At 38.2% G+C, this 22811-nt stretch overlaps 2 protein-coding genes across 2 annotated transcripts in view; one reads left to right on the top strand and one right to left on the bottom strand.

Moving 5' to 3' along the window:
* The window catches only part of CMC1 (C-X9-C motif containing 1), a 56026-nt gene extending 47421 nt beyond the window's left edge, over positions 1-8605 (top strand). The window contains exon 3 of the mRNA XM_068206436.1: positions 5404-8605. Within this exon, the coding sequence (XP_068062537.1) occupies positions 5404-5456 (53 nt within the window). The 3' untranslated portion in view covers positions 5457-8605. The remainder of the gene's footprint in view (positions 1-5403) is intronic.
* On the bottom strand, positions 112-21786 carry AZI2 (5-azacytidine induced 2). Its single transcript, XM_068206406.1, has 8 exons — positions 21545-21786; positions 13037-13266; positions 10418-10543; positions 10000-10099; positions 8190-8338; positions 5733-5794; positions 3582-3697; positions 112-807 (listed from the first exon to the last, which is right to left on the bottom strand). The coding sequence occupies exons 2-8, from the start codon at positions 13259-13261 to the stop codon at positions 419-421; spliced, it is 1167 nt and encodes a 388-aa protein (XP_068062507.1). The 5' UTR covers positions 13262-13266; positions 21545-21786; the 3' UTR covers positions 112-418.
* Positions 21787-22811: the final 1025 nt, after the last annotated feature.

The raw sequence follows: 22811 nt of genomic DNA, 5'->3' as shown, positions 1-22811 counted from the left end.
TTATTCTGAAAAAGAACACTGTCAAAATACAAGCTCAGACCTGGTACAAGTTCTAACACTGGATACCAAGTATTTTCTTGATAATATACAAATAGCAAACAAATACAGAACTGGATTATTTTGTTTTATTCCACAAACTCACTTTTCAGTGTAACCTTTAGCAAATGTATGTCATTTGCAGTACAAGACTATCTAGTCCCCATGCTAGATTTCTTTGTATTTACATTATACCAGCACAGCTTTAACATCAAGGAACTCGCTCCTGATTTACAGCAGAGGAAGACTAGGCTTTCTGATTTGGAACTAGAATTAAAAATAGAACATTTCAAGCAATTTGTTTTCTCTCCTTAAAAGTTTGAGCATTAAGGTGCCTATTCAGAATCCCTCCAAAAATGCCTCAGTTCATCCTAAAAATTGTTTAACTCTTGTGCAGACAGTTTTGATTACACTGATCCAGGTAATCTGCTGGACAGTTTAACAAAGTTGGATTATTTTTCATTTCCCAAAAGATATTCTCATTGGGCTTTGGAGGACTTGGGAATACCCAGGAATTATCTTCCAGAGAGCTCTTTCCGTAGGAATGGTGTTCCTGAAACGTTTTGCCATCAGCTGGAATTGGTCTCTCATCTGTCCAAGCTTGTAGGGTCACCCTTTCTGATGGGACACGGGCATTTCTCAGCAGAGGGGGAGACACAGCATTGCTGAGGGCTTTATCATTTTGTGAGAGGTTTTTATAGCCTACCCCAGATGTCAAATTCACCTTTGAAATGTTCAAGTCAACACATTGCACTGGTGCAGTACAGGCAGCTGAAGGAAGAAGATAAAAAATATTTTTAAAATGACATTATCTAATGCATTTTTCATGTACTCCAAATGTACTACAGTCTAGCAGGAATGTTAAACACAGTTTCTTCAAGCCACAAGTTTTTGGACCATATTCAGTAACTACTTGAAAGCTAAAAACAACATACTACCCTCACCAGTCTCAAGATGAACCCAAAATCCTGAAATCGGTGTCTAAAACACATCCAACTCCAAGAATATCTCTCAACCCCCATTTCAACACAGATAAACTGATGGATCTTTCTGACCAGACTGAAATGAATGCTGAAACAGAGACCATTTTCACATGCTTGGAGAAATCAGCCAGATGCAGAAGACTGAATGCTCCTTCCTATTCTACTGATTCTTTAACAAGTTGTATTTTCGTGCCATCCAGAGCCCAAATTTTCACTGCCCATGAAGCAGTGAGATGGAAGCACGTGGTGTTCACAGGTTCTCTTGTCTGACTTTCAAAAGTAAAGCGACAGACTGCAATGTTCAGCCATGTGACATTCCAGAGGAGTTTTAAACTGTTAGGCAGGGGGGCATTTTGAAACAGAACAGGATCTACCTGAAATGGAAGAGCGGCACCTTCAACACACATCTGAACATATGGCCAAATACAAACAGGTCATTTTGTTTTGTAGTGATAATGTAGATAAACATGTAATCAGAGTAGATTAATGCTTCCTGAGTTAAAACTCACATAGAGTTTTCTAGAGCAGCTGGTAATCTTGAGCATCAATTGCAATTTTTAACTTTTGTTCTTAAGGGACAGAAAAAGAAGTTAGTGTCTTGGTCAAAGAATACAACTTCTGTTTGTCATAATAAATCAATATTTATGGATGTCAGCCCAAACCACTCTCCAATAGCACGGGCATCATGTCTGAAAGACATGCTAAGGCACTGGATTTGGCATCTTTGTGCTGGCAGGTGTAAAACGCAATTTGAGGCCGACACACCTTTAGAAGTTCAAGAAAAATTGAATCCACTGAAAATAGATTGAAAATGTACAAAAAAAACCCCAAAACAAAAATAAACTTAAAAAACAACCAAAACCACAAAAAAAACCCAACCAGAAAAAAACAAGAAAAAAAATAAACAGAAAACCCCACAAGCACACACATTTGTTGAAAATGCCTCCATATATAACACAAATAAAATGCCTCTCTACATTCTAAGTAGAATCCACATGTTAACTGATACTGCTCATGTCCCAGTCAAAGTAATGAACATGTGTTCTGCAGAATTATTGCACCTCCGACAATGGCAGCTGGTTTGTAGATGCCAAAAGTCACTAGAGGTATAGGAAGTGGAAGGCTTCAGTCAATTGTACCCAAATTTTGCATAAGCCAAGATTTGTGTATAAATATAAGCGAAGATATAGCTGTATTGCATTCATAAGTGTGGCTGATGACCAAGATCAGACCTGTCCAATCTCGCATACTTCTGAAAAATGACTGAAAAAAGTCTACAGATGAAAAGGCAAAAGTCCACTGTTTTCTGATCAATCAAGAATGCCTTCTATGGCTGTGGAAGAACAAATAGCATAAGAATTGCAGAAAATGAGTCTCCTCAGCAAGGAGGAGAGAAAAAATCAGTAGTTGTGTAGTGGCAAGACTGGTAACTCCAAATTAAAAGTAAGGACTGTATATGATCACATCAAACCTTGACAGATCTAAGATTATTTAGACTCATTCAGTTCCCAGTTTCTCTGCTGAAGCTATGTGACAAACATGTTTTAGAATTGTAGGAACACAGACTCACCTGATAACAATATGGCCAAGTCTACAAAATGGGTTGACAGTTTGTATCAGCCAAGTACCAGAGACAAAGTGATCATTAGTCACTGCTGACCACAAAGGCAGGGACTGCTCGGGAGGTGAATCCTGTCATTACCTCACTGAGCTGTTTAGAAACAAAATGTCTTGATCTGGTAATGGACAGGGACATCAGAGACTGTCACCAGTACATTGTAACCAAGTTCACTGTCTTCCACCAATATTCTGAGCAAAGTAAAGACCACAACTGAAGTGAGCAGAAAGCAAAGAAAATTAACTCTTTACCACAGTTTGTTTGACTGATAGTCTAGCATTTGGCTTGAGAGAAAAATATGTATGGAACAGAAGAACTGTCTGATGAAGTGCTCACAGAAATTTTAAATACTTTATGTGAAAAATATTTAACCCTTAAAATTATTTAAGGCAGTTTGTTTCCCCAGTATTCTGACTTGCAGAAAATGTCACATTGTGTAGCATTTTGTTAGAAAAGACACCTTTTCTGAATACAATATAAAGAAATAGGGAACCATAAGGAATTTCAGTCTTTTAAAGTCTGATTTTGAAATGTTGCTAATTTAATAATTCATGTATTCTGTACTGGGAAAATAAGACTGCATTTGCAAAAAGATTTTTCCCCCCTAATATGAAGTAGTTGTGGTAAAAGGTCAAATACAAGTAAACTTAACACCTCAGCCTTGTGCACATAAGCAACACTTGACTGAGAAAAAAGCCACAAGGGGAACAGAATACAGTACTGAAGAAAAAACACATCAGCAACACCTTTATGTGTGAAGTTGACCAGTATGAGACAGAAGCAAAAGCAGAAAATGAGGAAGCTGGAACCATAACACAGTCTAGCTTATCAGCTTCAATTGATGAGATTCTGATAAGATATGATAGCTGGTTTATTTTTAAAATGCTACAGCTTGAATCAATGGTTTGTGTTTATAAAGTCTCTTACTGCAAACACTGACTTGCCTTTCTTGGCTCCTGGTGGGTTCCTTTTCAGTTTTTGTAGGATCTCAACTTGCTTGTCAGTCACTACACGCAAATTGGACATTTCTCTCTTCAGGTCCCAGTATGTTTGTTGCAAACTTTCAAAGAAAAAATTTATTACAAGTTAAATATTGCTGCCTTTAAAGCAGCATCTTAACATGCCTATCAAGTGTTGACTGTTAATAAATTGTTCTGCAAATTTTGTTACAGTACCATAACTGTAAATGGACTGAACAGTACCAAGAATTACCTGAAACAGATGGACCTTTGCATTTTATTTGATTCTTGCCTATTGCAATATACAATGCATTGTATATTGACATACTAGGTCAAAATAATAATAATTTAAATTATCCAAAGGAAATAAATATGAAGAATACTTTTTATTTCAGTATCTGAAACTAACCATCTTCCAATAAAATTAGTCATCTCAAAGGAATGCTTTATTTAAAGTGACACCAGGTTATAGAAAAGGCAGAGTGTTAACTCTGAATACCTTTCAATAAAAGACCACATACCCCAACACATATTATGAGCCTAGTAATAGTGATCAATTGTAATTTCAAATAATCAAAGACCAGTATTTGGTCTTACACCATGCACATTGCTACACTGAATTCAGACTAAATACCTGAGACCCAAATTGAGCATACACAGAGAATCCAATCTAAAATATAAACCATACTCTTTCATATACAAGGCCTCCAATTTATGTTAATACACTGCCTTATCACACAGTGTAAAAAATGGTGTTCCAGTTCATTCTCTAAGACAACATAATACAAGAAACATATTTAGCAACAGTGTTCCAACACTGATGTTTCAGGTTAATAACTGGTAAGAAAATTAAGAGGAGAAAAAGGGAAAAGTCAGCATTACCATATGTTTCTTGGTAAAATTTCTAGCAAAGGCTCACTGAATATCACATTTATGTTGATTAATAATTAACTTAGTGTTCAAAGACATAAGGATGTAGTTATTGTTGCATCCCAGGTTTTTCAACTTAAACATGAATTCAATGATTTAATGCTTTTTTAATGCTTAACATTCTACCATAACACATTTAATGAAGACAAATTTAATGGATGAAAGTTTCCAGAATTTTTTCTTCCTCACTACATTCACTAAAAGGCATTTATTTGAAAACAGCTCAGTACCTCAAGCTATTGAGATGAGTAAGAATTAATAAGATTTATAACTGTATGTAATGCTATCCTTCAAAAATAGCAATATAGGATCATTCCTGCATGAAATATCAAGCACAAATGTGTTCAAAATTACTCTGAGAAGTAGCTATTATGCAAGTCAACACTAAGAGAGTTCCCTTAAAACAAAGAAATAGAACTTCTATCCATAGAAATACTTCCCCAGAACACAAATGTCCAGATTCATAAAGCTCTATTAAAGAACACAGGAAGGTGTTATTTTAAAAAATAATGTATTAAGTGTCAGCAATTCTGAGAGACAGAAAGTTAAAATTTTCAGAATTGATATTTCAAGAAGTTCAGCTAAACCTGTGGCCTTTCTACTGCAGACTCCTTTTGGCTCTTTCAACTCTTAAGAGATGACAATTTTAAAGCTGATGTGACAACCACACTTCCTTGTGTTTTGGTCTAAAAAAATAAGATAAAAAACTTTAGTTATGACAAACCAGAACTGTCCAATATTTAACACAGAAGTGGCAAATATAAGGACAGCTCAAGTGTCTGCCACCAACCAGAAGGAAAGTGCTTGGATGAATTTTTTAAAACGTATTTAGCACCAGAGAACAAATGATGGGAAGTGTCTGTATGCTCTCTTTCAGTGGCTGAAAAGTCTCTTCAACATCCAAGGAAGCATCAAGGCCCATTGCACTAAAGCCTGGCATTGTGAAGGGCCACTGTTCCCTCTGGTGGAAAATGCTGTAAGTGCACCAACAGGCATAACTATATAAATAGTCATCATCGTCATCATCATCCTGAACTACAAATACAAAGAAAAAAATGTACAATGATCTTGCTAAATAACTATACCTAGACTTTCAATGAAATTATGTAACTTGAAATAACACACCTAAAGAGTGTGTTATTTGAAGAATAATTTACTTGTTCAACTAACTGCAGTTGAAATGAGCAAACTGAAAATATTTCATACCTCTGGATGTCTTGCCTTTGAAGGTGGTCTCCATGTAATGGATTTTCCTCTTGAGCCTGGTCCTGCATAACAGAGTGAAGGGGAGACAGAGAATGAATGAACATTATTTCACATTTTCTCGCTCAAAAATCAGCAGTGAAACTCCAATTTGCCTAATACTGAAATTCACAAGTAAAGTAGTCCTCATTTGTGTTAGCTGCAGTGGTTTTCAAAAGGAAAATAAAGACTTCTACTAAGAATTTCCACTAAAAAATGCTTAAACTACCTACTTATACAAAGGCATTGCTCAGCCGCCTCCATACTCTTCTTTTTGAAAACAGCTGAACTCTCAGAATTAGAGATTGATTACTTTCTTAAATGGACATGAAAAGTCTTTCTCAATTTCTGCTTTTTAAATAGTCTTTGTTTTTTGTTCTCTCTCTGTCACAGTATATAAAGATCTTTGAGTTAAAGGAAACTGTTTCAGTATAGATTTATTTCCACAAGTTACTTTTATGACATAACTTATCTCTTCAGTCTGAAAGACTACTTTAAAATTGCACATATAGGCAGTCACACTGAATTTACCAGGGCTGTTAAACAAATCAAACATTGGGCTCACTTTGTTAGCTTTGCTTCTATTAGACCCTCACTTGTGATGAGCTCCCTCGCTTTCATATCCCTTCTTTCCATGTTCCTATCATTCCCTCTAGCCAAAGCTGTTATGGATTTGATCCCTTTACAGTGGCTTTAAGACAGGCTGTACATATTTCAAGCAACTTGTCAATACAACGTACACACTGCATCAACTACAATGTAAAACTTCAGTAAGAATATCTAAAAGTACAGAAATATAGAAAGTACACTTGCCTAAGGTAGAAAACATTTGAAAACATGTTTTCCTGTTTTTTCATTATTACTTACTTTCATTACATGTTAGCTAATGTAATGAAAATAAGTAATAATGAAAATACCAGCTGAGTTGAAATAATGCTGATGTCATTGCCCATTGATCACACTTGACTGCATTTTCCCCTCCTAAACTTTCTCACCATCTCCCAAAGATTTAAATTCATAGCTTTAAAAAAGTTGCACTGTATTGCCCACATTTGAAAACATGCACTTTTTTATTTCCTGTATTAAGCAGTTACCAGGATCAAGAAGAAATTATATGAAAGACAAACAAAAAACACCGTAACAAAACCCCCCAAAACACAACAAAGAGCTGTTCCCTGTATTTGTTCTGTGCAACAAAAGCTGCTGGCATAAACATAATTTAAACAGTATCACATGCAGTATTCCTTACAAATGCTATTTTAGTCTGTTCTCTCTGACATCATTCACTCTCACAATACAATCTGCAATTATTTATGCAGCTGTTACTCTGTTCTAGAGTTACCTGAAGACACCAGAACTTCACAGAAGTTACAGTAAGCCTTCAGATTTTACAAGTTATTGAAAGCACCTGAAACAGCTCCAGACCCAAGTGAAACAACCAACAGTAAGGGAAGTTAACGAAGCACCTCATATGCTTTATCCCCACCTAGTGGAAAAAATGCAGACTCACTCAAATGCTGTGTGATTCCAGATTACATAATCATCATTATTAATGACCATAAGGAATCTAAAACAGTCTGCCTCCTCAAACAATCACATTTAGGTGTTTTACATTCACTGTGTAACTTCAATGTGACTGCAGAGTCCTAGAGACTGGCACTGTACCTTTCATCAAAGGTAAGATGGAAAGCAGAAAGAATGCACTAGACAATAACTTACTGCTTTTTGTTACTGTTACCTTAATTTTCCTTTTGAGATCCTAACAACGCCTAGGTTACAAAATGTGTCCCTCAGAACAGATATTTGCCCAGAAATGGCAAGGAAGGGTGCCAAAAGAGGTACTTTCCTGACAAGCTTCATGCAACTACCCTAAAGAAAAGTGCCAGACCTCCTTAAACAAACTTCATGACATCAACGGAGCATCCTGTTGTTGTTTAAAAAAAAAAAAATTATAGAGACCAGCTTTTGCCCAAACATTCTTAGTAGCTCAGTTTACATAGAACTTCAGTGGCTACTTATAAAAAATCATAAAGCTTTATTTTCTCTTGCTATATGGGCAATGGCTGGGAAATCTCACCTGTATAGAATCATAGAATATCTGCAGTTAGAAGTGACCCCTAAGGATTAAGTTCAACTCCCTGCTCATTACAGGACTACCTAAAGATAAACTTTTTAATTAAGAGCATCATCCAGACACTTCTTAAATTTGGGCAGGCTTGATACCATGAACACTTCCTTGAAGAGCCTGTCCCTATTTCCAAGAAAAATGACGGACTATGAAAATATTTAAGGTTTAATTTTACCAAGACATTAATCTTTCACTCAATTGTATACTTCATATTTTTGTTAACCCTTGATTTTGACTGACCACAGGATTTAAAACTAACCATTAATACAAAAATTCCTTAAAAATTAAGGTACCTTCTGCTTGGAATTTTGCAACTCCTTCCTTAGACTGTTACATTCTTCCTTGAGTTTTTCTAGATCCTGTTCCAGACTATGCACTTTCAGGTCACTGTTCAGCTTCTCTAATTCCCAGTTAGCCTGAGTACAATTCAGACTTTTTATCACTGTAAAGAAGACAAACAAGACAATCAGATTCCAGTCTCAGTCCAAAGAATGTAACTCAATATGCAAGATGATTTTCAATCAGCCCATGCTCTACAAAAACATCATATTCTGAAGAAACTGGAGTCTATGGCACCAGGGAAATATAGCACGGGTAATGTTGTTGGCAGAGGTGGTCTATTTTCTGGATTTAAAGCATGAAGCCCTACTTTCTAGGAATGCACTGGAGATTTGACACAGAGAAAAAGGAAGTACTAGCATAAAAAGGCACTGGAAATTTAAAAAAAAATCAATTTATGGCAAATACACATCATATATGCCAATTTGCATACTTCTTACATGCTTTGAAAACATGAGCCTTTTTGCCCTCAGGTTTGCATTGTTACATCATTTACCATTAAGTTTTCCCCAAATTTAATACCGAGAAGTTCTGCACAGAACAACAAAAGATACAGTCAAAGCAAAAGGGGAAAGCATAAAGTTACACAAATCTTGTTGGACTGAAGCAATTCACATGGTAATAACAATGATGCTACCATCAGATCAGTAGCAGGGCATTAGTGAGACAGCAAGAAGGAACATGACAGGAAGAAAACCCACAAGTCTTCAACTGCGTGGTACACTTATTCCAGATTTAATAATTTAAACAACCTTAAGTTACACTGATTCTTTTTTTTTTTTTCAAACAAGGTACTCAGAGTCCACTTATGAGTAAATCTGAGTTATAAATAAGGATTGAAATCATCACATTTTCAGAGCTCTCCTTACAAACTCTGCAATTCTTACCTCCTGAAATGATGAGGCCCTCAACAGCGATTATAGCACTACCTGCAATTTGTTTTTCTAGGTTTAAACATTTGTGCAATTGAAGTAGTGCATTAGATGCATAAGGTCTTGGAGAGTAAACCAACTCAAGCACAGCCATACTCAAAAGTACCTTTCAAATGACTGCATTTGTACAGACTCTGAAGTCAGTCCATATCTCTAACTTTACACAGATGGCATTTTTTTGTAACTAAATTAATCAAGGGTTCTTTTCTTCCATGGTGTTTTGTTTTATGCATCTATCACATACAGAGCGCTCTTTACAACTGCTGTAAGAGAAGCTGGATTTGGACTTTTGGAATTGCCAGGATATACTGTTAGTTTCTCCTTTCTCTTTTCACCAGCTCTCTACAACAAACATCTTTCTATTTTTCCTCATTTCCCAGCCACCTAAGTAACTGTTGGCAACAGCAGCTATTGCTATACAACATCCTCTTGTATTTGTCATATCCCAACAGCAAGACAAAGCAATATGCTGGACCCTCTGCAGGTGCCAGAGGAAGCGGGATGGACTGAATGATCTTTGTACTTGATCAGGCCTCTGCCCTGCTCTGAGGAAAAGGTGGTGTGGTCCAGAGATGTACATGACATAGCCTATAAACTGTTAGGTGGTGCCCATTTCTCAAATTTGTAAATCATCTAGGGTGGAAGAACACTACAGCCTCAGAATATACACGTCACCATTTATGAGAATGAAGACAAGTTCAAAGTACCTCACTGCTGTTCATGCCTTTCTTACCTTGCCCCTATATACGGCTAAACCTCTTCACGCCCCAAGATCACAATATAACCACTACGGCGCCTCAACATACCTTAAGATGAAGTACCAAATGCATACCTTGCTGAGTTTCCACTTCGGTTCTCAATTGTAACAGCTCTACTTCTTTAGATTGCAACTGTTCGTTCAAGTTTTTCAAGGATTCTGCACTTTCTTTTGCCTATTTTCAGAGGGGAGAAAAAAACCCAACCCAATTTGTGAAGCATTTTTCTATCATGTCTGACAATTCAATATTTTAGAACAAATATAACAACAAAAATATTACTTTGATATTTTTTAGCATTATTCTAGCCCAGTAATTAAATTGAGGTACTTTAAATCGTTATTTCTATGGAAAGTATTGTCATGTACTTTAAAAGAGTGATAAAACCAACGTCACTGATCTTAAGTATATAAAGTTCATTCTACAGTAAACATGTACTAACTATGTAGAATTGATAAAGCATCCATTGAAGCCATTACTTAAAAAGGCACACACCATTTTTTCCAGTTTGCTTTTCAAATGATCACGGTCGATGCAGGCCTCTCGATAGGCTTGGTAGGCCTTATTGACTTGTTCCCGCCCAACTGAGCTGCATTCCTCTTCCAGCCGGGAGCCAAGCACCTGAACGGTTAACACACAGGAGAAGTGAGAAGTTTTGTATGTTCTGCTGGCAACTGCAAAATTTTAAAAAGGCAATGGTGCAGCCTGCAATATTAATCTAACAGCTTTTCCTTTTTTTTTTTTCAGTTTAGATAACAAATTAATCAAATACACTGATACGAGTCAAAGTTTTTGCCAAAAGTGCAGCAAAGGCTGTCTACAGATTATAAAATCTCTAACAATACTTAATGCTCACTAATTTACAGAATCATAGAGTAGTTTGAGTTGGAAGAGGATGTTTAAAAGCTCATCTGGTCGAACCCCCCCTGCCATGGACAGGGATACTTTCCAGCAGACTGCTATGAGTTCACTCCTATGAGTACTTAAAAATCATTCATAAGTTATGATTACTCCCACTGACAATCCCTTAATCATATTTTTCCAGGCTCTGAAAAAATGTAAACTGCTTTTTGAAAAAGGAGTTTAAAGCATATAAAGGCACAACATATAGAAAGTTCAAAGGAAACCAACCATAATTTCTTAAATGCCTCATAATGTAAATAAAGATTTCTTTCAGTGTATTTATGTAAGACAAGCCAGAGCAGAATTATTTTACAAATATCTATTAAATTTCAGATCACCACCATCTCACTGCCTGCTATGGCAAAAGACAAGCAAGGCAGAATAACCACTACCCACTGGATTGCTAGAAAAAGGGGAACAGAGTTAAAATATATTCAGTGTTTTTAATAAGACAGAAAGAAGTCTTATATCAAATTATCCATTCATATAAAAAGTTCTTGTTTTAATTAAGTATTGTATTTTCCTTTTCATTCTTTTTATCCTGCACACTTCCTTTAAGTGTACCTCTTGCAGATATTTACAACATGTTTGCACATATTTTCTTAAAAATTAGGAGTCATGCAAAAAAAAAAAAACTAAAAAAAAAGCACTGACACTCATGTGACTACCTTAAATATCTCCTCTTTTTAAGTGTTTGCTTGAAAGAAAGTATGGGAAAACAAGCCACAGAGATAGGACGCTCCTGCCCTTTGCTTTTTTTTTATATGTGTATGACTCCTTTTAAATTTTGTCCTTTATATTTTTCTCCCCCTAATAAAGCCACTCAAATAGAACACAAGCCTTAATAAGCTTTCTGGAAGTTTCCATGCACATTGAAATGACAAACTCCAAAGGAGTAACTCCCCATATATTTTTAAGTGTACGGGTACATTAGCTATTGACAAAGACTGAAAGTCATTAACAGTCTTGGCCTTCTCAATACCCCTCCCTCATAGAAACATTTTAATGGTATTCATATACTAGAAAGTTTTCTCTACAGAAAACAAAATAGCATCTTCAAGAGAATTAAGCTACACCAGGCCAAACCAAAAGACATAAAACAAAAGGAATTGTCAAGGTCAAATCCTGTTCATTGTGATTTTGAGTAACAATATAAAAGATGTTACACTCAGCATGGTTCAGGTCTAAAGCTCTATTCCTATTACCAACATCCCCCCAAACCTTTTATAAAGACAGTCTTGAGATAATTTTCCTTTTTGAGAAAAACTCAATCCTGTCTTCATCAAGAATTCCCAAATAAGTGTCTCAAAGCTGTGCCAAGTGTGACTCAAGTTCTCTATTCCAATGCCACAAAATAATATATACTTGGAAAGCTTTTAAGAGTCAGTAGCACAGTTAGGAGAAAGCTGTAAAAAGTGTCTCAGCTTTAACACTAGGATTTATCTTTGCATCTATATAAGAAAGCAATCTACCAAAGTCAAGAACTTCTGCAGTACAAAGACACTCGGTGCGGAACAATGGATGTACATTTAATCACAACAATCCTTACTTGGAGAGAAAAAAACTGTGCCCTGGTCAATTTTTAGCTTTAATGAACTTCACTAGTTTATGGCCATGAGAAACTGCCTATAAAACAAATTCCAATATTCATTTACATTTTAGAATTACTGTATGGAAAGCCAGCCAGCCAACATCTATGTTAGGCATTGTAATTTTGCATTTCACGCTTGAGGCTGTGATTAGCTAGACCTAGCTGGATATTTTTAGCAACCAATTTTTCCTTATCATTTTGGTATACTGAGCCCAAGAGTCTTTTGCTAGACATGTCCTGGATTCTGATAATTTACAAGCTTTGCACCTCACTGTTCAACAGTACTGTGTCACATGTGCCCAAGCTAATAAACACCATAAAGAGGCACCCAAACTACAGTGACAAATTCTATGCAACTACATATCTGTCTGAATCAGCCACTGTCTTTGCATTGCATCATATATGTGCCCAGTGAGAATCAAAAACGCCAGTATGACACAACTACACTACCAGAGGAGCAAACTGCATTTCACTTAAATAAATAAAACTATTTATAAAAACTTTTTAACATGGAAATTATTTCAAGGGTATATTTCAAATCCTTGACCTCTTCTCTGCCATCCAGCCAGGAGCAAAAATTAAGCTGCTACCAGAAACCAGTACATCAACTATTTTCTTACCTTCTCTTCTAAAAGTCTCACTTTTTTTTTTAAGAAGGAGTTCTCCTTCTCTGTCTCCTTCAGTCGTTTCTTGATATCTTCATAAGCAGTGACAAGTGCAAAGTGTGAGGCAACAGACTCATCTCCACTATAGGAAGGAACAGGAATATCGCTGTCTCTCTTGTGAGCATTGTCTGCTTTTTCATGGTTCAAAATACAGATGTCATCCTCTACCAACTCCTCCATGACAGCTGTTAAAAAGACAGATATAAGTGCTAAGTTTTCACAAAGACAAATTCATCAAGAGTCTGAAAACCTTCCAAAACAATACTGCAGGGTGTTTCTGTCTAAGCATGACAAGACAAGACTGAATAATCAGGAAGTATCTTAATATCGCAGAAAAATCTTGAAATCCATTTCACCTTGAAAATACACTGTTTAGAAAAGACACATTTCACCATTACTTGACATAAATATTTTGAGTACCTATCAGATGTATGAACCCTCAAATTCATTTTTATTAAGTCTTAACACCAATGTAGGATTTGGCTGGTACCAACTATCTGATCTCCAAAGGAATATTAGATCAGAGCTTTTGCAAGCCAGCACTGAGCAGTAAAAGAGTACAGTTCTAACAAATCAACCAAATCCTGTGCCAAAGCTTCTTTATTTTTTAATGCAAATACTTACATTTTTCCCAAACTTTAAAACAGAATCTTAAATTACACTTGTATTTGTCCTTAAAAAAGGACTGTACTGCATGAGTAGTTATTCTTTCCTTGGTCATAATAGAAAATCTACTTCTTAACAATTACAGTAATTTTTGACTGAAAATATGATGAGAATGAAAACATGCACAGTAACATGACCTGCCTCAATATGTATGGAGAAAACTGACAATAATCTGATCATTAGTAAAGTGTCACTCTAAAATACCAGGCAGATCCACCTGAATGACAAAATCAAAGTAGATATTACACTGAGTTTTTGTTACAACCTACATCATTCAGGCACAGCAAAACATTCAATAAGAAAATACCATCTTAAAGAAATTCTATATATTTTCTTGAGCAACAGGTGGAAAACCCTCAAAAGTATTTTCCTTAAGAGTCACAAGTTATCTGGAACAAATTTAGGGGTTTATTTAAAAACAAGCCAACCTCCAAAATGCAAAAACAACCAACCAAAAAAAGACACCTCTCATTTAGTTATGAACATCAAGATTACTTGTATTCCTATGCAGTACTAAGAAATGCTACAAAGTGCCTGATAATACCACCCCCCTTTAAACAAACTAGTGGTGTGACTTCTACAAAAAGCAGACTTTTATATTTTCCCCTTCAACAAATCCTTAGGTTCCTGATGATTAGCTAATGAACCAACAGAAATGCTGGAATGAAAGAACCGAGCATAATGAAGACAGCTTTTTGTACTGCAGGAAAAACTTACTTCAACAGAAAACAGACTTGATCAGCAGAACCTTGCAGAAAAGGCAGGCATTAGTGCAAAAAAAAAAAAAAATCCCGTGGCCACAATTGCTGCTTCTACTGCGTATTTGCTATTTGAATTCAAACTAGGCTTCCATTTGTTTATAGATTATAAGAAGTAAAGGCCTGGAGCTTGTCTGTATGGTCAAATTTCTCTCACCACGTTGGAAAGCTTTCAAAGTGCAGCATTATGAAGAGCTACTGCTGAACAATAGTGCTGTTATCACATTTGTCTCAATTTGCTCCAAGCCAGTTAGACAACATGATAAAAACCTGTGACATCTCATTTCTACTAAATAAGACAGCAGTGGAGTTTTTCAACAGTGAAAAAAAGAAAAGAACACTACAAACCAAAGCTGAACTCCTTTTAATGGTTATGTTCAAGAGGTGAACAGATGCCTTGCACATTGTTTGATGCATTCTGATAAAAAAGTAGCCTAAGCTTCCCCTTGCTTGTTGTTCTGCCTTGAATATTCTGTGATTTCTGTGATATTTAAGTAGAAAGAAACCTACAAGAAAGGTTTGCTTCCTTTTCATTGTAAGAACAGTATCCCTCCATGCACAAGGTGACCTTGACCAAAAGTGCCACATCATTCAAACTGCATTAACTGTCTGAAGGAATTGCTCATTTTGTCTTCCAAGATGAGCATAACATACCAGCTTATCCTCCCCCATTTCACCAAAGGCTCTGCAAGTCTTGTCACCCATCTCATCAAATTCCCAAGAGCTTGTCCTCTCAAGGCAACACATCTCCTTTTCTCGGAACACTTGACTCAAATGTCATTAAAGAAGTGTCACAGCTTATTATTATCTCTCAAAGAAAGCAGCAGATTTGTGACCTTGTACATAACATAGATCTTTGTCCCCCTGCTTTCCTATAGCTCCTAAACCTGAGCATCATACATTCCCTATTTCTTGCACACATCAGTGCTACCAGGAGATGGCAATATGGGAAAACAAGACCATATTTATTCTGCATTTTGTTAACTACAAGCGCCTTCATGAGCTTCCAAGAGAGAAACACCTTCTAAATAAGACTCAGCATACACAAATACTATTTTATAAATTCAAGTACACACCTAACCTGCACCTGCTAAGAAAACCAGTTACTCTAGCATTTTTTTACTTGGAAGATCTCATTTAGTTTATAGCATTATTCAACTCGGGTTTTCTGATGCTGCTCTCTAAGCCAGAACTGGAGATTATTTAGAAGAGAAGCATATAATTCCACATAATTCAAAGGGACTTTGCATGCTTTTCTAAATTTCTACACCTAAGTTACAGTTCCAAAAAATCCAATATACACATTTTTGACTAACTGTATTGCATACTAAGTGATGACAAACTGCCATTAAACAGTTCAAGATCAGCAGTACTATAAAAGGCCATGGTGAAATGCACAGCTCACCCAGCTTTTTTTGCTGTCAGGATAGACAGAAACCCTCAGTATAGAAAAAGGGCTGTAAGAAGTCCCCATCTACAGCTGTAGTCTTTAATTTCACTCAAGGACAGGAATCAAAATTTAGATTCCCCAGGACTATACTACCTCATTTTAAAAAATATGAACTAACAGCAACAATCAAGTAAGTGTTTTGATTATTCCACAGGTTACAACTCCTCAAATCAGGAAGAAGGATGCCAGAAGGGCTTTCAGGATGGTTCACCAAGTTCAGCCACAGACTTCTGCCCTGTTTTAATTTGTTTGACTTCTCCTAATTCAAAGTCACACTCGTATGCACTGCTGAAAATGCCCCAGAGCTGACACTCTGAAACACCTGAGTGAATTTTGACCTCTCTGGAGCTGCAATTCATGAGATAATCTGTCCTACAGTAACCAGTTCAAGTGAAAGATTTCTCACTAAAATATTTGAAGTAATAATATTGACAAGTTAATGTCCATGAATACAAGTGATTTATCTCAGCCTCCTTAAGGCAAATCCCATTTACCATACATCCCATCCCAAGAAAGGTCTTCCTAATACTTTTTACTCCCTTTACTTCAGCACAGTAGCTAAGTATTTTGCCTGTGATAAATACATTTCATTTACACATTAGAATGATCTGCACACAAAACAGCCTACTTAAAAGGACTTTAATCTTTATGTCCAAAAATACATTAAATGAGTACCAGTACTACTGTTTGTATTAACTAACTGTTAATACTGTTTTAAACTACTGTTTAAAAGCCAACAAACACAAACCCAACCTGAATACACTGTCGACAGGAAGTATTAAGTTCTATCAGGACTAATTATGTTCCCTGTTTATAAGCATATGAGTTTGAAGAGGTGGCACCACTTAAGTTTTCTTTCACATAATGTGAAGAAAAGAAGAATTAACAGGAACCACTTCTGTTGCTCAACATAGGTTATAGAACAGCTTTGATTCGATACAATGAATATTTTGAGCAAAATAATGTTTTCCCATATCTTACTAATGCTTGGCAGAAACACTGCTTTTCTCTTTAAAGAGCTTTATGAATACTAGTCATTAACACCATGGGAGGCAGTTAAATATAAAACACATTCTACATATGAGGAACATGGGATGCAGAGGCTCTAATAGCAAACAGACCACTGCATAAACAGAGCTCTGTAGTTTGAAATGCTAATCTTATTCTCAGATCAGAAGGACAGATAGTAAAAGCAGGATTACATTAAATTTTTCCCAGTATGAAGCAGATTCTCATTTTGGCCTAACGGTTGATTTGAAAGAGAATAAGTGAGTTTTCAAAATATTTCTAAATATCTAATGCAAATAATTGCAAGATGGTTGTTTTCCTCTTTGCCTTCCAGACTAGAAGGGTTTGACTTCATAATGGTAGTGTGAACAGTTTCCAGCTGTTGATAACAACAGCATAATTTTTGTACTGATTTATCTTGCCTTACAGAGAAGGGTATACATATATGCCATTAAAAAACCCTTTAAATTCAAGAAATGCCTTTGAACCACAGGAATCCTGAGTGAGCATGTTACAACTCTCACCTTAACTTCAGAAATTATGTATTGGTTTTTTCTTCTTTTTTCAAAATATACTTCAGCACAACAAGGAATAATACAGAATTCCTGCAGCCAGCATCAAAAACTCCACGCAGTACTTGGAGCATATGACACAAGATGCTAAAACAAGCAAGACTTCCAGTCTCTTTAAGCATCCATCACTTTGCATCTCTCCTTCAGAAATGTTAAGTTCTCTTTGATTCCAGTTGTGAACAGACTGTTCTACAGAGAAAAGCATCACTTTTTACACATACTTGCTCCATTTTTGAAGAGTAATAAAAATGCTCACACGCACACACATCTCAGTAGCTGCTACTTTGGCCATATGGAAGGATGAACGGTGGCCAAAGTCCACAGCCCAGCACCCTCCCAGAGTCCCTGAGCCCAGGGGCACAGCCCAGCCCTCTCAGTGTACTCGGTGCTCCGTAGGCATGTGAGCTGTATCAGACCTCCAGAGCACTTTCGTTTTATCGCCTTCAGGAAATGGAAACTCACTGTCTCTGAGCTCACACACCAGATCACTGTAGCTCATCTATCCTGAACATCTGGGTAAGCTACAAAAGCCAAGTAAAATCTCCTTAGGTACACTAAGCAATTTTTTTTAATCTCAAGGTTTTTACAATAAATAATCTACTCTCACAAGGACCAGAAAAGCAATAAAAAGCCCATTTTATGACAACAGCGCTTGATAAATTTTACTTTCTCTGAACAGTGTCAGACTCCAGTACCTCCACTGCTAATTTGCAAACCTTATGCATCCTCAATGTAATGTATTCAATCTGCCCTTCTGTGGATGCTGTCACAATAATAACTTTCCCTGACAACTACCTGAAAAGGGGAAAATAAAAACCCAGAAGTAGGAATCAATAAAATATTATCCTTTCAGCATCATATAATCCTGTTTATTAAACTATTGCATTTAATGTTGAAAGTAATTAAAAGCAGTACTATCAAACAAACATAAGTAGGAGCAAAATGGCTTTTGGCTGTTAAACATTTCTAGCACCAAATGCAAGTATCTTAAAAGGTTACTGAAACCCTTCTTTTGCTGTTCATTCATTCCCATTTCAAAAGGTTTATAAGGAATAAAAATTTCCAAAAGTTTAGAGGATTTGTTTTGGATTTTTTTTCCTATCTTCTTTTTGTAAACCAAACAGCAAGTCCTACCTCCCAATCACAAGTTTCCTTCTATTCAATTAAATAGATTAATTACCATTCAGTAAGTTCACAAGTTCAGTGATAAGCCTTTTGTAATTGCATTTAATTCAATTTCACTTTGAATTCAACTGGAAATGTGCCTTGCCTGTTACAGCTACTGGAAGGCAAGTGAGTCTCACTGATGGCCCTTGGTCATCCTGCAACTCACTAACACAACATCTGTACATTTCCAAGACACAACTGGACAGGATGCCAGCAAATCTGATCCAGGCTCCCTTTTACAGGGGGACCAGATGATCTTCCCAGGTCCTTTTCAACTTGGGCTGTCTTCTAAAATTCTATATTCAGATTTATATGGCAATATTTAAGAGAAACCTGGTAATTTGAACCTAATTTCCACTTAGCAGCTTCTCAGTGGATGACTTCGAATATTCAAGCCATTTATGCTTTACTTAGCCTCTTCAAGCTTAATTTCTTCTCCCCAAAGGTCCTACCAAATTTTAGTTGCATCTACAATTTCATACACTAAGAACTCCACATATATATATAATAATGAAAAATTAGTTAATTAAAGCAGTAATAGTATAAACATTTAGCAAAAACATAAGACTGAGTCCAAAGTGAAACATGGATAATGGACACACATATGAAGTCTCCTTCAGAAGAACTCCCCACTGACTCCTACCAAGCTGGTCCCTATCCTGACCCCTTTGTTAATCCTATCATTGCCATCTTAGCAAACTGGATCTCATTATCACTGTTTTTTTTCAACATGGACTGTCAGACTTCCTCTGTCTAGAAAATCCCTGTGAAAGAATGAAAACATATATCAAAAGGTAAACCCACACTGCATTTTGTCCTATTTCCTTCCACAGGTTCTCTTATTTTCTTCAAATTCTGTTCTAAAGAAACCAGATATGGATAGCATGTGCAGTGACAGGGGAGTTTCCACTTTCCTAAGTAGGCAACCCACATTTAACATTTTATAGTGCACAATTCAATACATCTATTGAAATAAAACAAACAAATGTTACTGCATTTGCAACTCTATTATTTTCCAGTGCTGTGAGATGAAATTACTCTATTTCTCTGCCCTGAGTACACTAAGTACAGGTTGTTAATATATTTGACCAATCATTTTCACACTTTCCCCAACTTTTGAGTGTCACATAGAAAACAGATATACTGAAACCCAAAGTAGAATACTTGCTGAAATGTAGGTAATCTTAAAATTATCTCTAATTTATTACCCATTTTTGCTGCACAAAGATGTCACTTCAGCCTCTTTGCTCTTTTGAAAAACTTTTTGCTATTTAATTTTCATTGTAAAACATAACCTAGCTAGTACTTGGACAATGGTCACCTCACACTTTTCTAAACTGCAAATGCAGCTAACAAGGTTCTGAGTAACTATAAATTTTAGCAAAAAAATATAGGTGTTGGGAGGGAGAAGGTGGATAAACTCTTCATATAGTCTAATCTAGAGTTCAGTCAATCAGTGTTTTCTGTGTTCTGACTTCACTGAGAGTTTAGATGAAAAAATTCTGCTTAAAATTTGAGGAAATAATAATCTACTTATGCTATAGGGCAATTATCTGATAAACACTTCTAACAAAAATCCTGTTATTAAACAGTAATTATTCAAAGAACAAGAAGAAGTCATAATCTTAGATTTCTTTTGGTTTCTACAGTAATTCTAGCAGAGTTACTAAAATTCTAAAATAGATGTTGGAATAGATAACTTGGATTATTAGCAGCAGAAGCACGTGATCATACACCCCTATCCAGGAAATTACAAGTTTCCTATAGCTCATAACAACATCTCCCAGAAAACTGTCTCAGAAGAGAAACTGACCTTTGGAGTCCAGAGCAGACTTTACTGTCCTGGCAATAATTCTCCCCTAACTCCACTTTTTCCAGAGTCTGTTTCCAGCACACTGATTTTACTGCATACGTACAGTGAAAGGCAGTGGGGAAATAAAAGGATTCCTTAAGAAACAAAAAACTCCTAAAAGCACTCACGGGAACAGTTGAAACTCACTTCTAAGTTGCTAGGGGACCAATTTATTTAAGGAGATAAGGGTATTTTCCCTATCAGGTGAAACGCCAGGTTTTCAAAAGGCATTTTCTTAAAAGTTTAAAGCACCACTAGCATACACAACTACCTCAATGCTCATCCGCACTTCCTTCTTCCAAATTAACACTTCCTGCAGCACCTGTATTCCTGTCAGCTCCAATATTCCATCGTGTTTCTGTTTTCACACCCGTAGTTCTACTTTGCTCATTTCCTTTGCCAGACTCCTCTGTACCAAGGCACAAACTGCAGCTCCAAGAACCCACGCAGTTTCTCAGCTTCATCAGAGGCAGCTTTGTAACCAGCCTAACAGCCTGCCCGAGGCCCAGCCCCAGCTTGGTAGCGGTACCTGTAAGCCTTGCTCACCGTCCCCCACGGGATGACTCCTTTTTCCGGCCAAGTGTGACTGGGCAGGGACACGGCACAAGACCGACAAGCTGCTCCCACTGAAACTCAGGAAGTTCCACTTCAACGTGAGGAAGAACTTTACATGAAGGCGGCAGAGCACTGGAACAGGCTGACCAGGGAGGGCGTGGAGTCTCCCTCTCTGGAGTCAATCAAAACCCACCTGCCCGCGTTCCTGTGTCACCTGTAACCTGCCTTGGCAGGGAGGCTGAACTAGATGATCTTCCTTCCAACCCTCACAATTCTGGGCTTCTACGAGGACGACTCTATTTTAAGGGGAGAAACGAAAGACCAGCCTCCTTTCCCAGGCAGAGTCGCTCCTCTTCCACGGGGCAGAAGCCTCCCGGCACCCCGAGGAAACCCCGGCCGGGACCGCCCCGCGTTCCCCCCCGCGCCGGGACCAACCTGTCCGGGCCCCGCTGGGCCGGGCGGGTCAGCGGCGGGCGCTCAGCTCGGCGGGGAGGCAGCGCCGCCCCTCGCGGTCTCCGCTCGGGCCCCTTCGGGCGCCCATCGCCCCCACTCCGCCGGCCCGGACGCGGTTTCGGCCTCCGCCACCGCGGGGAATTCCCGGGGCTCGGCGCCGCCCCCGCCGCCTTCGAGGAAGTCAACAAACGCCGCTGCCCGTCCCCGCCAACGGGTGCGCGCCGCTCCCGGAAGGAGAGAGGCGGCCCCGCCGCCTGACCGGGAAGGGAGGACGGACTGCAAATCCCGGCGTGCAAGCGGGCCGCCGCCCCGCCCAGCCGGGCACTTCGGCAAGCGCGGCCGAGAGCTGGCTGCGCCCGGCCGTGCGTGGGGCTGCCGCCGGCTCCGAGCGGCCTGGAAGCTGCTGCGGGTCGGCGTTCCCACCTGGAATGGTCTGGCAGAGTCACGGAATTGTTGGAGATGGAAGGGAGCTCTAGAGATCATCCAGGCCCAGCCGTCTGCCAGGGCAGGGTCTCCACGAACAGTGCTGCATTAACGCGTCCAGGTGGGTTTGGAATTCCTTCAGAGAAGGAGACTCCACGACCTCCCTGGTCAGCCAGTTCCAGTGCTCTGCCCCCTCAGTGTAGAGAAGTTCTTCCCCATGTTGAGGTGAAACTTCCTGAGTTTAGTTTATGGCCACTGGTCCCTGTACTGCCTCTGGCACCATCCTCTTGGCATCCACATTTGAAATATTTATATGCACAAATGAGATTCCCTCCCAATTGTCTCTTCTCTAGACTAAACAGGCCCAGCTCCCACAGCCTCTCCTTAAAAGAGAGACCCCTGAGGCGCCTCCACTGACCCTTTCCAGTAGCTCCTTGCTTTTCTTGTACTGAGGAACCCAGAACCGGGCACAGCACTCCACTCTCGTCTGGCAAGGGTACAGATGTGCTCCCTGCCGGCACCCACTCTTCCAGCACCACTGGACATCTCCACAAGCGGGCAGCCACTAAAAGCCCAATTTTCTCCCTTTTCTGAGGCTCGCTGCACTCTCTGCCATCATTCAAAATAAGGCTGTAGCAAAGCAGTAAAAATCAGTGACTTTTAGTGGGAGCTGCCCCAAACTTGCTCCAAGTACTCAGCAAAGGAGCCCATCCAATTCCCATTCTTCAAACTCTTTCCAGCTTCCTGAGAAGTTACACCCGCACACAGCTGAAGAGCTAGTGAGACATGGTGTAACATTTTACATTTGTACTCTTTTAATTTTTTT

This window comes from Anomalospiza imberbis, chromosome 1 (genome assembly GCF_031753505.1).
Source record: "Anomalospiza imberbis isolate Cuckoo-Finch-1a 21T00152 chromosome 1, ASM3175350v1, whole genome shotgun sequence".
Lineage (NCBI taxonomy): Eukaryota > Metazoa > Chordata > Aves > Passeriformes > Viduidae > Anomalospiza > Anomalospiza imberbis.
This window is presented reverse-complemented; position numbering and strand designations above follow the sequence as displayed.

Excerpts from the sequence above, each read along its gene's own strand:
- AZI2 (XM_068206406.1), bottom strand. The coding sequence starts at position 13,261 with ATGGAGGAGTTGGTAGAGGATGACATCTGTATTTTGAACCATGAAAAA. Across the intron at positions 5,795-8,189 it reads TGCAAAATTCCAAGCAGAAG|GACCAGGCTCAAGAGGAAAA; the intron begins GTACCTTAATTT and ends TCTGTTATGCAG. Across the intron at positions 3,698-5,732 it reads CAAAGGCAAGACATCCAGAG|TTTGCAACAAACATACTGGG; the intron begins GTATGAAATATT and ends TTTCTTTGAAAG.